Source organism: Bidens hawaiensis, unplaced genomic scaffold (assembly GCF_021521415.1).
Source record: "Bidens hawaiensis isolate Kalapana, Puna unplaced genomic scaffold, B.hawaiensis_p1.1 tig00045325_1, whole genome shotgun sequence".
Classification (NCBI taxonomy): Eukaryota; Viridiplantae; Streptophyta; class Magnoliopsida; order Asterales; family Asteraceae; genus Bidens; species Bidens hawaiensis.
The window spans coordinates 14,519-31,154 of record NW_027498052.1 but is presented as its reverse complement, the minus strand read 5'-3'; the positions used below and the strand labels follow the sequence as shown (position 1 = coordinate 31,154).

The 16,636-nt window shown below is 36.0% G+C and overlaps 1 protein-coding gene and 1 pseudogene across 1 annotated transcript; one reads left to right on the top strand and one right to left on the bottom strand.

The window, feature by feature from the left end:
* The first annotated feature begins 104 nt into the window (after window positions 1-104).
* LOC143595553 (syntaxin-125 pseudogene) lies at window positions 105-1,247 on the top strand (annotated as a pseudogene).
* A 3,368-nt stretch (window positions 1,248-4,615) lies between these two features.
* Window positions 4,616-6,893, bottom strand: LOC143595552 (protein ULTRAPETALA 1-like). Its single transcript, XM_077074539.1, has 3 exons — window positions 6,664-6,893; window positions 5,563-5,875; window positions 4,616-4,826 (listed from the first exon to the last, which is right to left on the bottom strand). Exons 1-3 carry the CDS (start codon window positions 6,872-6,874, stop codon window positions 4,652-4,654), a joined length of 699 nt encoding a protein of 232 aa, XP_076930654.1. The 5' UTR covers window positions 6,875-6,893; the 3' UTR covers window positions 4,616-4,651.
* Between the last annotated feature and the right edge of the window lie 9,743 nt (window positions 6,894-16,636).

Here is a 16,636-nt window from a genome sequence, read left to right as displayed (position 1 = left end):
GGTGATTAAATTAATTTTGCAACCACTAAATTTTCTCCTACTTTAACTATTGACCCATCAAAATTTAGTAATTTGCCCGCCAATGTCACCTATCTTCCATTGAAAATGATAACAATTATTAGATGATAAACCTTTTGCATTTTTTCACCTTCTCTTCCATTTCCTCTAATTATTAATTTTCCTTGTTGTTTTACCTAGAGAGAAGAAGAGAAGGTGTTTTTTTATGTTAAGAATCTTATAGTCTATCTCATAAATAATCTATATAATTTTTGTTAGAAACTTGATAAACCATCTAGAGGGGGAAAAGCTAATCAAGATGAACGATCTATTCTCTAATTCTTTCAAGCAGACTTATCCGGATGACGTCGAGGCGGGTGGTGGCGCTGCCAATGATGTGGTTGATCTTGATAAATTCTTCCTTGATGTGGAGAATGTTAAAGAAGACATGTCAGCCGTTGAGAAGCTGCATAAAAAGCTACAAGAAGCAAATGAGGAAAGTAAGATGGTTCACAATGCCAAAACCATGAAACAACTTCGGGCGAGGATGGATTCGGATGTAGAGCAGGTATTGAAACGTGTAAAAGTCATTAAGGGAAAGCTCATGGCCCTTGACAAGTCAAACGTGGAGCATTGAAAGGTTCCTGGTTGCGGGCCTGGCTCATCCACTGACCGGACCCGCACGTCAGTTGTTACTGGTTTAGGCAAGAAGCTTAAGACCATGATGGATGACTTCCAAGCGTTGAGAGCTCGAATGAGTGAAGAGTACAAAGAGACCGTTGGGAGAAGATATCATACATTAACAGGCGAGAAAGCAAACGATGAATTAATTAAAAATTTAATATCTAGCGGTGAAGGCGAAGATTTCCTTCAGAAAGCTATCCAAGATCAAGGTCGGGGTCAAATTATGGATACAATATCAGAAATCCAAGAAAGACATGACGCGGTAAAAGATATAGAAAAAAACTTGATAGAACTCCACCAGATCTTCTTGGATATGGCTGCGCTAGTAGAAGCTCAAGGGCAACAACTAAACGACATTGAGAGCAACGGTTTACACGCGAGTTCATTTGTCCATCGTGGAACCGAACAATTAGTGGAAGCCAGGCAGTTACAAAAGAGCTCGAGGAAATGTACATGCATAGCCATTGCCGTCGTTCTTGTATTGATTATCGTTGCACTTTACCCTGTTTGGTTCCCCATGTTGATGCGTAGATAATGATTTTATAGTTTTGTTCAAAGTTTTAAATCCCAATGTTTCTTTTAAAACCTGTATTCTAGAGTTTGTTGGAAGCATGCATGTAAATTAGGAAACAAATTTTATTCGAATGATTACTTAGACTTTAAAATCTCAATGGTCATGATTTTGGCTTTGGGTACAATTAATATTGAAAAGGAGCTGCGTGTCTTGAGTCTTGAATGTTTATGTAAGTATAACTGTATAAGTGATTGTTTCATGCCAGATACTGCTGACATTTTATAAAATTCTATTCCTATCTTGTAAGCATTCAACTTCCGTTTTGTGATCACAGAACGATCTATAGAAGAGATGAAGTTTTCAGATGTGCAAAAACGGCCTCATCAATGGCGGCTCATCAAGCTGGAAACGCTCAGAATTCCCTCTTATAGACCGACTTCTCACCAAGTCTGTTATTCAGGGCCTTGGCCTCGCAGGCACCATTGATACAGCACATCAGAGTGCATGTGGTGTACATATATGATCCTCTTTGAATCTGAAATGAAATTCAAGCAATGACTTTATTGTTTATGTTCGATTTCATATCATTATGTGAGGTTTATATTTTCTTAATATTTCTGGCATGCACGTTAGAATACACATGTTACATCCAATACACATTTACATAAATTAATAGGCATATGCATGTACATTTGCATATCCATATTCATATCCACATCCAGAAACCTACATAAATATTTACCCACATTTTTAACTTTTTAATTACATCACCACTTTGAGATATTAGTAGACTTAAATTCATTAAATCGGTTACTCCTATATTAATTACTCTTTTATTTGTTACTTCTACATTCTCATTTGGTGGTGTGACTCCTTCCATGGCACTATAACTAGTCCAAAAGATCTCTTCTTTTACCATAATTCCTAGAGAAATAGGCCAACACGGATTGCACGGTCTTGAATTGGATCAATCCTATGTGTCCACACACTAGTACATTGTGTTGTGTTGTCTATGATGTACATACAACCCTATATACAGATGATTGATATGGATATATGTGATTATTTTCGAACTCACTAATATCTTCTTTTAACACCTTGTGTTCTTTTGTTGAAATTTCATTTATGTAAGTACTATAATTTAATGTTATATTTTTTAATTTCTGTAATATATGACAGACAAAGTAATTGTTAGAAATAGAATATTGTTTCTTAAAGATAACATATTTTTTCATAAAAGTGTTGTCCTAATCATGTAAGACAGAATTTAGTATGTAACAATTTAGAACTATATGAGGAAATAAAATGCAACTACTCTTCCTGATCTATATGTGACCCACAACTATACCCCGTGACTAGATGTCTCTTCATTTCTTCCTCAAATGGTTACAAAGGAGGATACCAATCAAATGTTACTACATCACCTCTACTAGATCACACTCCACTTTTGAACCAACCTGCCGGACATCACCACTACTCCATCACTATTCACTTCCAGTCAATTCTTACTCACACATAAAGTCATAGATACATACACTTTTGGGTTACAGATCTTGCAAACGAGTACAAAATGTTGTAAATGTTATCGGGTTTTATTTTATTTTTTTAGTGTACTTTTGAGGGTAGAGGCCTTCAGTTATTTATCACGTGAGTTTTAAGTTAGTGAGCTTTAGCTCAACTAGTATTGGAGGGGAAGTAAGATTTGGGCTGGAGACCGCAAGGTTTCAAAATTCGAATCCGATTCCAACAGGGTTTTACCGCAGTGGACCTTCAGCCCGAACAAGAAATGGTGTGGATTTGGGCTACCCGGTGTTATTTGTGATCGCGGTTGTATGGGTCGCTTTTTGCCATTAGTTTACCCCAAGAGACTGGGTTTTTATTCGTTGGTCGTTCAAAAAAAATGTACGAGCTTAAATTTTTTATGTGTACCTTTAGGGTATCACGTTCCAAGAATAATATGCATATTTTAATGAAACAAAAAATTTAACGTGTGTTAAATTTCTAATATAACGAATTTTTAAGCATGTCTCCTATGTACAATCCACAAAACTCAAAAGAAATAAATGGAAATCACATAGAGAGAACCTAAGGTTGATGACAAAGGTGCTACTACATGACAAGGCATTCTTCAAAAAGAAGGTTCACGTCGACGCCGTGGTCAAGTCCTGGATCAATCATCAACATCAACTTACCGGGAGAGAACTAAGAAAGACAGGCTCCAACGGAATTGTTCCTCCCATTGGTGCCTAGATTTGACGTTGTTTTGCATCATCAAGATTAATCGTTATCAAAGTAGAATTTAAGAAAAGTAAAATACAAGCATTAAGCATAAAATAGACATATGGTTGAGAATATATGATGAGAGATCACTAGACAAAGTTTTACAAAAAGAAAACGTTTATAAATAAAGTATTACAATTGCAATTTTGAATGATATTTTATAAAACAAAATATGTTTTTAACTTTAAGCATCTTCACAAAACCATAATATCCATAGATTCTTTGACAATCATAGAAATATTATTATTATTATTATTATTATTATTATTATTATTATTATTATATGCCGTTAATAATAGGATCGTTTAAAATAATACAAATTTCTATTTATGCATGATTTTTGGCAATCTTTATTTTGTTAGCGTGATTTTTAATATATGAGATTTTTGATGATCTTGATAATATTATCATCTGTGTTTTAAACAGTGCTCAAAGTAATACTAAAATCAATTGTGAGTTTATTTTAAAATTACCTTCCTTGCAAATATATTAGAAGCGGATGATTTCGAACATTGTGAAACGGTGAAACAAAAGATACATGGTTTAATAAATAATTAAAAATCATAATAAACAAATATACTTTTGCAGGCAAGTTGCAGACATGTGGAAGCTAAATCTAGAAAGCAAAATAAAATTTCAAAGTACAATCGGACAAGAGCACAGACTTCAACATTTCAAATGCTAACAAGTTTATATATTAATCAAACCATACCACTTGTTTCTAAACACTAGTTTATATATGCTAACCAAACTACCATGTCTACTTTATCAAAAAATTTAAAATACGTAATACGTTAGAATTGATTTATGACACATGTAATACAATGTAAACTTTAATATATTTTTATAAAAAAGTTATATTAAAAATAAGAAATAAGTAGGTGAAGAATCTGGGACCCGGCATCGGGGATGTTAGAAAGCACAGTATACTTAAATGCATGCATTATTAGATATACACTAATAACTTTCTCCCTAAATAAAAGATAACAAAGACATCAGATAAATAAATATGGGAGTACGTTACTAAATAATACTAATATATAAAAGGTTCATAACAATAGGATGCATGTTTAAAAAGTACTGGTTCCAATAAAGGGAATAAATTACCGTTAAAACTTAATAAGTAGCATAACATGCCAACAGCAACATGTTGTTTTTAAGGTTTTTCGTAAGCTCCTAAGCTTTTGAGTTGATGGTGAAATCAATGCATGTCTGGCACGAGCAGTCGGAAAACCGACACGTAGCACAACCGAAGCAAACGCATGATGTGCAGCCTCTGCAAGTTGGCGAACGCGTACACCCTCTGTATACCCTCCGGCTTGCTCGTTCCTCATCATCATCACATGTTATCCTGGCATATGTAAAATAATAATCACGACATATGATGATACATACATAAAAGGTGTGCTTATATTCTAAATACATGATTAAAATCATATGATAAGTTTTATAAAACAGAGTTACAAGATGAAAAACAAACATAACAGGCCATTTCAAACCATTTACAAAACGAAAGTCGAATAATTTAGTTTTATCGTTTACTTCCCACAAGTCAAATGTGTAAACTACGCTTGTAAATCAACTGAACGAACATGAACAAGATACGCTTTTGTTTGTTTTTTTAACTTTAACCAAAGTTTCTTTTTCGTGTCCGTTGATTAACAAAATCAGCGTGTTTGTGTTCGTTAATGGTGCACATGAACAAACACTAATTAAAAGCAAGCATGAGCATCAAATCGACCCGTCTGACCGATTTGACCAGTACCATTCTATATCATACGGGTCAAACAGGTCAAGCGTGACCAATGTGTAAAATAGCTTCTGTAATTGTATTTAACATTAATAATACTACAATTATTTACAAAATTTAAGAATACACAAAAAAAAGTTGTTGGCAAGTCAACCCATCCAGAGTCCAGACCCGTTAAGACATTTAGTCAAAATTTCCTATTTTCATACGAGCATGTTACTTAATAATCACAATAAACAGTTGACAATTTGAACCATCATGTTTCTGTTTATTTGCAAATAATTTTAGAAGAAAATATATCGTAAATAAATGAGAACTAAGAAGAAATAATATTTACTTGTCATAAGGCATGTCAGAGCAACTCCAGTTATCATTTGTAGAAGAATCATGATACACACGACACTCCTCTTTCGTGCGAAGTCGAAACCGTCTGTGTTTATTGCATTTTGCACACCGAATAAATTCATCCCGATGGCAATTAGCCTGTGATCTGTGTCCCGCATTGCTCAAAGACTTATCATAATAATTAAGAAGTGCGGTTTTTGCTAACGGAACTTTTTCACCATCCACAATCACCCACACATTATTCTTCCATTTTCTTGATGTTTCTCTTCCAGAATGCTTCTCAAATGCAGCTGGGCTCAACTTGTCTGAATGTTAAAAAAAAAGTTCACTAATTAAAGCATAAAGGCTCAGTAAATATTAATAAAGTTTGCTCAAAAAACAAGATTTATTAATTTATGAGTAGGGGAAAACATTAAAGTAGCATTTAAAGTTAGTTTTTCAATGATCATGACATATCATCACCATCAAAATTGCTTGGGTTTCTGTTCATCAAAATGTTTGTTTATATATATTTTTCAAATTGCCTTTTCATATTTGTAAGAATTAGCAGTTCAGCACCATAAAAATAAAATGATATTAAATGGCCAGATTGAATATAACCATAGTATTTTCATGTATAAGAGGTCTTGAATGCCACAAAAAGTAAAGTAAAATGGGACAACTTGTTTGTGCAGCCTAAAGGATGTTAAACTGGCTTCTCTAGCATGTAATGCAACCACATAGTTATGTTTATCAGGCATATAACACACACTTCTTGCGATATATCATGTAAACATGTAACATGTGTTAAGTGAATAACAGAACTCTGCAAATCATGATAAGAATAATAAAGCAGACACCAGCACACACCATTCAAACTCAGTGACCATGACTGTAATACTAGCAGGCAAAGATAAACAAATAGACCATGATGAACTGTGAACAAATCATCTAATAAAAAGTTAAAAACCAAAGTTAATTTACACATATCATCAAACACTTGAACGTGTATAAAACCATTAACCTGTAAAATATACGACAAAGTAATATTACACAAAATCACATTAACATGCAAGTAGGTCAATAATAATAATAAAAAACAAATAGGGTTAACCTTCATCACAACCAGGGGTACATTCACAGCTGATTTCAAGATCACCATTAACAAAAACCCTAAGGGTTCCGACAGCATCACCGTACCGGTGGCTCGTGCACCCGCACGTGACCTCCACGTAATCATCACCGACTCGCTTAAACCCACTCATCTCTCTCACCTCTTCATCAGTAAACATTGTCCACCCATTAACCTTTACCTGATTCTCCATATTCGCTATACAAAAAAGAACACAAAGTTTTAAGCTTTTTGACACAAATCAACAGTAAAAGCGAAAAGAATCAAAGATTAACAAATGGGTATTGTTTTAAATATTCGAAGAAAGAGATCTGGTGGAGAAGAAGAGGAATCAAAAGGGTTTTATCATTTATATGATTTGTGCGTTTATTTAGTGAAATTGGTTGGTTTTGGGGTTGGTGATGGGAGTTGGATTGAATGACATGATGAGCTGGCTAAACGGGAAATATAATAATAATTAATTATTAAAAATTGAGTCTTTTTGGGATATATGAAAGTGGAAGGGGGTAAAGTGTAAATTGAAGGATCTGAAATGTAGAGAACAGGCTGCGTTTTGCATGACGTGACCTGGTGCAGACAGAGGGTAGGATCTGAGGTATGTACGAACAAGATAATATTCATGTAAGTTAAACTTGATGATCATCTTGTGGCCTATCTTGTCATAATAATCAAAATGGTATTCATCTAAAGAGATAATACAGATTTCTTTTTAGTTTTGTGCTTTTCAAGAGCCACACTTTTGGTGAATGTTTCAAGGATCAAGATTAGGGTTTTAACCAAATAAAATTTTGTGAATTTGTGAATTACCACTAAAAGTGTAGCTATAAAAAAATTCAAAAACGTTGACTGGTTATAATTATATATTATATAACCTAATAATAGAAAATTATGCTGTGTTAGAGGGTATGATCAAAAGTCGACAATTTAAAGTGCTGTAAGCCCAAATATGATATTTGCAAAGATTGCATTTTGGAAGTAGAAATGGTCACAGTGGCATACCATTAGGCTGAAGGGTGCGGAGCGCGAGAAAGGGCGCAAGTGGCGAGGCGGTCGCGCCCCGGGGCGCGAGGACCACACCACCGAGGCGCGAGAGGGGCGCGAAAGGGGCGCGAGCGCGGAAAAAGAGGCAGGCGCGGGTGGGCTAGCGGCTGGGGGGAGCGTGAAGGAGGTCTGGGAATGCGTGAAAAGAGCCGTTGGGCTTGTTTTTTATTAAAAAAAAAAAATTTCCTACTCTATATAATAACATACCAATATCAACACAAAATCAAACACGATTTTTCTCTCTATTCAACCTATATCAAACCCAAACCAACACCAATATCACATACCACACCCAAAACCCAAAATCACCCCATCTTCCAAACCTTTTTTTAAAAACATGGCTGGAAATTGGTACCCAAACCTAGAATCAGATTACAGTTACGACGATTTATGGTCGGCACCGGACCAAGCGATGTTTTATCCGGGGTCGCAACAACCATCCGGCTTTCAACCATCCAACATACAACCGTCTCCTAACTTTGTAGTTCCGGAGACACAAGAACCAGAAGGTGAAGCTGCGGGACAAAGAAGACGCGTCCACCGGAAAAAACAAATTGCAACGGACGGGTCGGGTTCGGCTTCGACCGGAAGGTCGAAACGGAAAATCACTCCGTGGTCATCGGATGAGAAGGAAGCCCTGTGTCGAGCTTGGATAGTCACTTCTGAGGATCGGCGTTGCGGTAATTGTTTTAACGTTTTTAAAAATGATTTTTAATAAAAAAGTTAAATAAAAGAGTTAAATGACATACAAATTTATTTATGCATTTTGCAGCGGACTACCAAAAGAGCAAGGTCTTTTGGACAAAGGTTAGGGAGACGTTCTATTCGCTCGTTGGGAGTACAGAGCGGAACGCCGATATGATTTCGGGTCGGTGGACCGAAATCAGAAAATTTGTCGGCTTGTTTACTAATCTGTTCAACAGGAACGCCGGTCGTATGAGACCAAGTGGCAGTGACGATTTGGCGGTTTATAATTTCACTGTCGAAGAGTGGAGGCAGGAGTGCCTGCGGAGGTATGGGACGGTGAAGACGTGGGACGATGTAAAGGTGTGGGAGAGGTTGAGAAGGTGTTCTAAGTGGGTTGAGCTGGTGGCGCCGGACGTTGATGCGGAAGTAGGGCCGAAACGGACTAAAACTAGTTCGTCTGGAGCGTACAGCACTTCCGCCGGGTCGGATTGCCGGGTTGGATTCGACCTAAACGTTGCGGGGGAGGAAACGTCTTCACCGCCGAGGAGGCGGCCATTGGGAAGGGACGCCAGGGGCAAAAAACCGGCTGAGGGGGAAGCCGTAAACATCAACGATCTTGTTGAATCCCTCAATAAATTCAACAAAACCATGGAGGTGGTCTCTAATGACAAAAAGGAAAAAAAAAGAATGAGAGATTTGGAATTCCTTACAAGAGACTTCAGTAACCTAAATCCGGTCGACCAAATGCTGATGGAAAAACAAAAGGAACGTATCCGGAAGAGGTTGATCGAAGAAGACCAAGCCGAAGAATAAGAATAATGTTTTTTTTAGTACTTTAATTTTTTTTTTAGATATTAATGTGTTTTTTTAATTAATGTGTGTTTTTTTAAATAATTTATGAGTTTTTTTAATAATACGTTTTTTTAATACATTTATAAAACAATAAAAAAATAAACCGCTCGCGCCCCCTCTCGCGCCCCTCCACACCATGGCCCGGGGCGCGAGCACCACTACCAACACCCATCTTATCAACTTTCTCTCTCTGCCACACGTCACAATATTATTGGCTGGCGCCCCCACTCGCGCCCCCCACACCCCTCAGCCTTAGCATCCAACCAAGGTTTATGCATATTGTAGTTTTGTACTTTGGTGGGGTTGTGGGACACACACTTCACCTATCAGTGTGTGTTTGTGTTGTAAAGGACAATAGGAAATGATACTCTTGGAGATTGTCCTACAAACTTTTAGGGCATTGGTGCTTGTTTTGCAACAAGTCTACTATCATGTCTTGCTTTATTTGTTGGAAAAAAGTTTATTTATTAAATTGTGTTATTTAGAAAATACAAGCATTCAATGTATTAATTAAGTTTTTTCTGTAACAGAACTTATCGATCTGTTTAATACAATCATTTTTTATTTCATCTCGTTAAAGGTTTCTTTCTTTAAATATGTGACCAAGTGATCAACAGTAAAATTATATTTTTAAATTTTAGCAATTACATAATAACAAAATCTTCCTAATTGGACAATGATAAAATTTATATGCTATATATTATATAGCATATAAGCATGTATGCTATGCATAAAAACTTTTATCAAGTTTTTTACCAAATAAGTGTAAATACAAAAAGTATTATCTTTTAAACGTATTTTAAAAAATATTTATCTATTTAGATACTTTCTCTATCCTCTTTATTTTCAACAAAATTATACTTTTCATTTAGTTTTTCCGATAAAAACAAAATTAGAAAACACAAAATTCATCAAATCAAATATGCTTTACTTTATTTTTCTCGTTTACTGCTTAAATTATTCACGAAAAAAATTGCATAAATACTACAAAAATTCCAGCATCAAGATTTTGCAAAATTTTAATAAAATTCTGTAAAAAATAAAAAATTCTGAAAAAAATAAAAGCTATAAATCTAAAAAAGTAGAAAACTAAAACTAAAATTCAACAAAAAATTCATTAATTAGGAAATAAGAGTTTTACAATAAATTTGAGATGCGTACGTCATCCACAAGAAACCGAGCCGCCATTCAAATCAAACCCAAACAAAGGTGCCTAAACCCAAGCCGTCGTTCGAATGGTTCACTCTAACCGTCGTCGCCTAAAACCGCCCGTTCCAAGCTCTTCTGAAATTGAATCGCCCGCCGATATCGAATCGCTGATGAATCGAGAATCGCTGATGAATCGCCCGATGAAATCGGCGTCACTTTGGTATAGGGGAGTATGAATCGTCTGTATGTTATGGAAGAATGATATTTGTTTCCTTGTTAAAGATAATAAAATTCGTTTCTTTATTAGAAAATAATAAAATAACAAAAGGTACACAAATAGGTAAATATTTTTCAAAGTACATAAAAAAGGTAAATACTTTTTATATCTACACCTACTTGGTAAAAAACTCAGCTTTTATCAATCTTTTTTTCCTTTAACCTATTACTTTAAATATTTTTCTTTTTAATCCCTGTATGGTAACTCCATGAAAATACTCCATTTAATTTTGGACTAAAAATATCAATTCTGAAAGATAGAATGTCAAAAATGAAAATTCTGAATTTTTAATTCTTCGCGCTACGCGAAGCTGACAGGTAATCTATTTTGCGCTATGTGAAGTAGCAGGAACAGAAACCGAGACAAGAGTGATTCGCGCTACGCGAAGGAATACTTCGCGCTACGCGAAACCACGTTAAGGAATCTGATGTGTGTGTCCAACTATGTGTCAACACGTGGCACGATTGTACAAGCCACGTGTTCTGACATGGCAGAATGCTGCTTCGCGTCACGCGAACGTCTAAGAGTTTTGTCCTTCGCGCGATGCAAAGAAAGCCAAAATCGACTATCAATAGCGCAGCTACGGGTTTGAACCAAATCATCCCAAAAACACTTTCTAGTACACACACTTAAACTAGAAGCTCATGCCCTAAGTTTCCCGGCCTTTCGACGGCTTGTTTTCTCGAAGATTGCACAAGAAACGAGGTTCCGAAGTTCTGTTAACGGCCAACCGCCTTATATAGCGAAGTCCTGTCGACATGTTGCTGATCTTTTCTTGTTCTCATTCTCGAGTGATCGTTTAAGGTAGGAATTATGCTTAAAGTTACTTCATTATTGTGACATTTGAGCCAAAACAAGGTACACCTCAGTACGTATTTACCGATTAAGCAAATAAACGCGTTTTGCGTAACAAACGAACGATTAACCGAACGGGTCGGGTTATGACCCAGATATCTCGGGGGGCCATCTATAAGTGATATACGATCTATGCAAACTAAAATATTAGAAATATGGTATTAATTTGATAGCAAACAAGTTAAACGAAAACATGCTCGTTTAACTACCCGCTATAGACTTAAACGCAAAAGATAGTTACAAACCAAGCATTGTATCATCCGTTAAGCCGAAAAAGACTTACCAAACACTTATTTGAAATGTTTTAAGCGATCCGTGAAAATATTTTTGATTTTTACAAACGTATAGTATGTTTTTATAATTTTACACAAAACTAGCCGAAAAACACTCGTTTTCGCGCTGTTTAACGCACCCGATAAGTTTTTCGCGCCAAAAACCGAACCCGAACTAAATTTGGACCGGGCTTTTCGTGTTTGGGCTTGAGAAATCAGAAACTTGGGCCAAAATGGGCCCAAAGTGGGCCCATGATGGTCCGATCGCAGCAGCAGCCCCCCCCCCCCCTTTATTCTTTCACATTTAAACTAGATACAAGATATTTTCAACATTATTTCTTGAAAATTCTGGACATAAACTTCTTCTCCAGCCAAAAACTCAAGAAACCCTAAGGTAAACAACTTAAATAAGCTACTTTTACACTTGTTTAAACTTGTTTAATACCATAAAAACGTGTCTTGGTTACTAAAAATCATTCCTAACCGTGTAAAAATCCTAAAAATGGTCCATAAACATGTTTTGATCATACACATGGTAAGGAACCTGTTTTGATAGTTTTTTTGGCCATAAACACGGATTAAAGGGTTGAAACGACGTTTTTACGGTTCAAAAGTTCGTTTTTGTACACTAGCCGAAACCCTAACTTAAGGGCTGTTATGTTGATGAAATATTGCTTGGTTTGTGATATAGGACTTTTACCTAGCTTTCTTAGAAGCACAAGAACCTGAAAACTTGATTAAAAGGTCGGAAACGAGCAAAACCCGCTAAGGTAATGCCGAAACACTCGCTTACGGGCTATTTAGGTTAAGGTTGTGAAGTGCATATTTTAGGACTTGAAATTTTTCAGGGACATCAGGGACCATGTCAATAAGTCCCTGTTCAAATTTGGTAATTTTTCGACCATCCGAGAATATTTGGCGAATTTATTACCGAATTGGGACGTTTATTTGGGAAAAATATCTAAAATAATTCAAAAATTATGAAATTTTTCTGGGAACTCAGATTTGATGTATTTTGATAACATATGAATTTTTGGATCATTTGGAGAAGTTTAAAGGTGTTTTGTTTATTTGCATTCGTGTGAATTTTTACAGCCGAATTTGGGCCGAAAAGAATATTGCACGAGCTTTTTACATTCTGAAATTGATACATGTTGTTTTGGGACATGATTTGAGTATTCAGAAATTTTTGTGGAATTTTTGGAAATCGTTTGGGGTAAACGGACGATTTTAAGGCGAAATATAGCTGATAAAATGAATTTTTATAAATTAATAAATCAGTAAATAAATTCCAGAAATATTTTTATAAAAATCTACATATTTTAATTGATAAGTGGTTAAATTTTCATAATTTAATGATTAACGATTAATTAATTATGCTAATCTGAATATTAAACAAAATCAGTTTTTATAAAAACCGGCAAGTTCGCGACTTGCGAATCTGCGGGAATATCAAAACACCAAGAGTGATCAAAAATCATATGTTTGGACTAATTAAGTGAAAATGAACTTTTCTATGAGAAACCTGGACAATCCGGGTGGATTGTGCGCGTTTCCTCTCAAATCAAACTGCATAAACGGAAACGGGCCCCGTGGCTAATCCGGGACCCCAGTATGTGATCTTTCTTTATAACTTAATCATTTTATTAACCAATACATTTACCCAAGCTTATTTTCCCATAACTGTTTTCTGAGCGTGTAAACGAACAACTTGGCCCAGCTGGGAACACGGGAACCTGAGCCAAGTTCAGTTTTAAGTATTAGACATTGAAAAACATCACAACCTAAGCCTATTGCCACTTTCTGGGCGTTCCAGCTACACCCAGATTAGTTATACAGCCAGATTAGTATTGAGATTATAATAATATTAAAATATTAATATTATTATAATATTGATTATAGGAACTACTGATAGCGGACCGAACAAACCACGAGCTGATACAGTACCGAATATCTACTAAACCGTGAGTTTCATGACCCCACTTTTAAACTGTTTTACGAACTTTTTGGGTGAAAAGCATGTTTGCTTATATCTATGTACTTATCTGAAACATGTGATGATGTGAATTATCTAAGTGCTAACACACGAAAGTCCCCACGATCACAGTGATTAACTTCGAGCCGATGGCTTGTGAATAGTACTATTGGTTTGACAAACCCAAACGGAGCCGGCACGGTTTGCCGAGACACCAAAACCGTTTGCACCTGACCATAATTTTTACGAACCAGCTATGTAGTGTTAGACATAGCTACCGGGGCATGTTGTGGGCGGAAAGGGGCCACAGTGGTTGATTGAGCGTGGGAAATGGAGGCACGCAGCACGAACAGTCCAGGCTTCACTGTAGCTTAGCATAATTACATCACATACATCATTTACATACATACATACTTATCTCATGATTACAAGTGCTGACTTGTGAATACTCATTACTGTTTTCTTGAAACTCGTGAAACTCACCAACTCTAGTAGTTGACCCGTTTTAAACTGCTTTTCAGGTGTACCTAAATCGGAATGATTGGGTGATCTGTCACATGCCTGAAGTGTGTGGTTGATGCTATGTGAATAGAAGCAAGGGTGTTAGTAGTAAGAATGTATAGTTAACGAACTAGTTTTGTTTGTATCGCCTAGACTGTAAAACAATAATAGAACGAAGAAATGTAATATATTGTAAATTAGTTTGTAATGTTTTTTTATAAACAATGTGTTGATATCAGAGGTGTCTGTTACATTCCCGTTTTACGCTTCCGCATTGTGCTAGTCGGGGTGTGACAATTATATAGTTATTTAAGACCTAGTTAATAGTATAGTCGTTAGCCGTAAATGACTTCCAAATAATGTTTTTAAGTAATGACGTTACTTTCATAAGAAGTAATGTCATCAAAACTATATTTTGACAGACATGTAGTAACTGGAAGGGGATATAATTAGTAGAAGTTTCTTACCTAAGGTAGGTAATGCATACAAATCTCAATCAATCGTGGAACCCGTTTACTTACCTGGAGAAGCTTGCCAACGTGATAGAACCTATTAAGCCAAAGTATGCAATCCCAAATGTCATATATAAATACTAATATATTTTCATAAACGACTATAACTCTATCAAGTTTAAATCAGACTTAAAGTCTGCTGATTAATCAAGAGATACCATCAAGGTATTTATGCAAACTTATTACACATATAGATCAACAGCATACAGACAGGAAAGGTTTCCAAACGACACCGAGCTGACAATCACAGGTGAATACGTTAAACCTTTTACCGACAGAACAATTTTTACTCTTGTAGTAAATAGTTTGTTTATTACAAAGAGTCTGATAAATTTTTGCATGAGATTACATATCTCTAAAATCGTTATAATACAAAATAGAAGATAAAAAGCAACTCACACCGAATACACATGTGTATGGATCCATACATAACTGATCAATTGGCATGCAAAACCAAGTCAGTCATAATCAGTTCTCCAATATGGTTGCATAGCTCGAGGAATGTTGTCTCCAAACAGAGGCTATGTGATTCGGGAAACTCTTGAATTGTGTGTGTAGGGCAATGCTACAATTTCCGGAAATGACAGGCATTCCTGCTAAGATTGTGAAACAGAAAACTATGTTTGTATTTAACGACTGTTTTTAAAGAGTCAGTCAACGTTTCACCAGCTCATCGATGATGTATTTTTCCCAACCATTACAGGTAATTAAGTGCAGATTGCTATAGACAAGAATTAAAAGTCATGGAGATAGATGGTCACGATACAAGATGGCTCAATTTTGAATATAATCCTTGTAATAACATAAAACAATATTTTGTAACCGAATACTCGGGTATTTAATTCACGAGTAAGTGTTTCAATGTAAATTAATATTTTATAAAAGTCTTCCACTAAATGAACCCGTAACTCTGATGTATTTGCAAAACAGGTACCAGCTGATCGTCACGCCCCTAGGCCCTGAGTCGGGGTGTGACATATACTTTTCATCTTTTACAAATTTACCACAAAACACTTTATTTTTAACCCCAACACCTTTCACTTTTAACTTTGGTCCTAAGTCGACTAAGTTATTCTTTTATATGGTTTATGTTTCAACCTAACTATTGCGTGTTAACACATTACAACGGGCGGGCATGGTTGAACGGTTTTTTGTCTACTTTTGTTAAGTTGTAACTGTCCTGCACAAAGCGCGGGTCCAACGCCCCCATCAACATACAAATTCGATAAAAACATTTTAACATTAATATTTTCATGGTTTTACGCCCCGAACGCAGCGCATGGGCTTAATACTAGTTAGGTACACGCACAAGGGGAAGGCTTGTTATTTCTCTTTTCTTGCATGATTAACCAACACACGGTCACTGCCGTCATGTGCAAATCTTTGAATTGTTTTGAGTTGTGTAAGATTATCAAGGTCAATCAATATTTGTTGCTTTAAAATAAATCGTGACAACATATTCTCTACTTTGCTCCTAATGAATTGCTCACCCAGGAACTTACAATTTTGTTTTCACCGACGAACTGCTCAGCCGGGCAAAACGTGTTCTGGTAAAGAAGATTTACACACCTTATTAGAAAGGTATCATTATTTCCTCAGCTGATGTAACACTTACACAAGTAGAAGGCGTCACTGATTGAGGTGCAACAAAGACACACATGGTGGGTTGCCCTTGCGGTTGGGTGAAGGTCGGTGGTGTGGCCATTGGTGTTGCGATCAGAAACGATTCGGGAGGAAGAACCACAAGGTTGTCGAATGGCATTATGGATTGACCAAGGACAATCGCAACAGCAACAACCACAATCAGTGGTGATGCGATGATAGTAAAAATGAC

Excerpts from the sequence above, each read along its gene's own strand:
- LOC143595552 (XM_077074539.1), bottom strand. The coding sequence starts at position 6,874 with ATGGAGAATCAGGTAAAGGTTAATGGGTGGACAATGTTTACTGATGAA. Across the intron at positions 5,876-6,663 it reads TACCCCTGGTTGTGATGAAG|ACAAGTTGAGCCCAGCTGCA; the intron begins GTTAACCCTATT and ends TTTAACATTCAG. Across the intron at positions 4,827-5,562 it reads TCTGACATGCCTTATGACAA|GATAACATGTGATGATGATG; the intron begins GTAAATATTATT and ends TACATATGCCAG.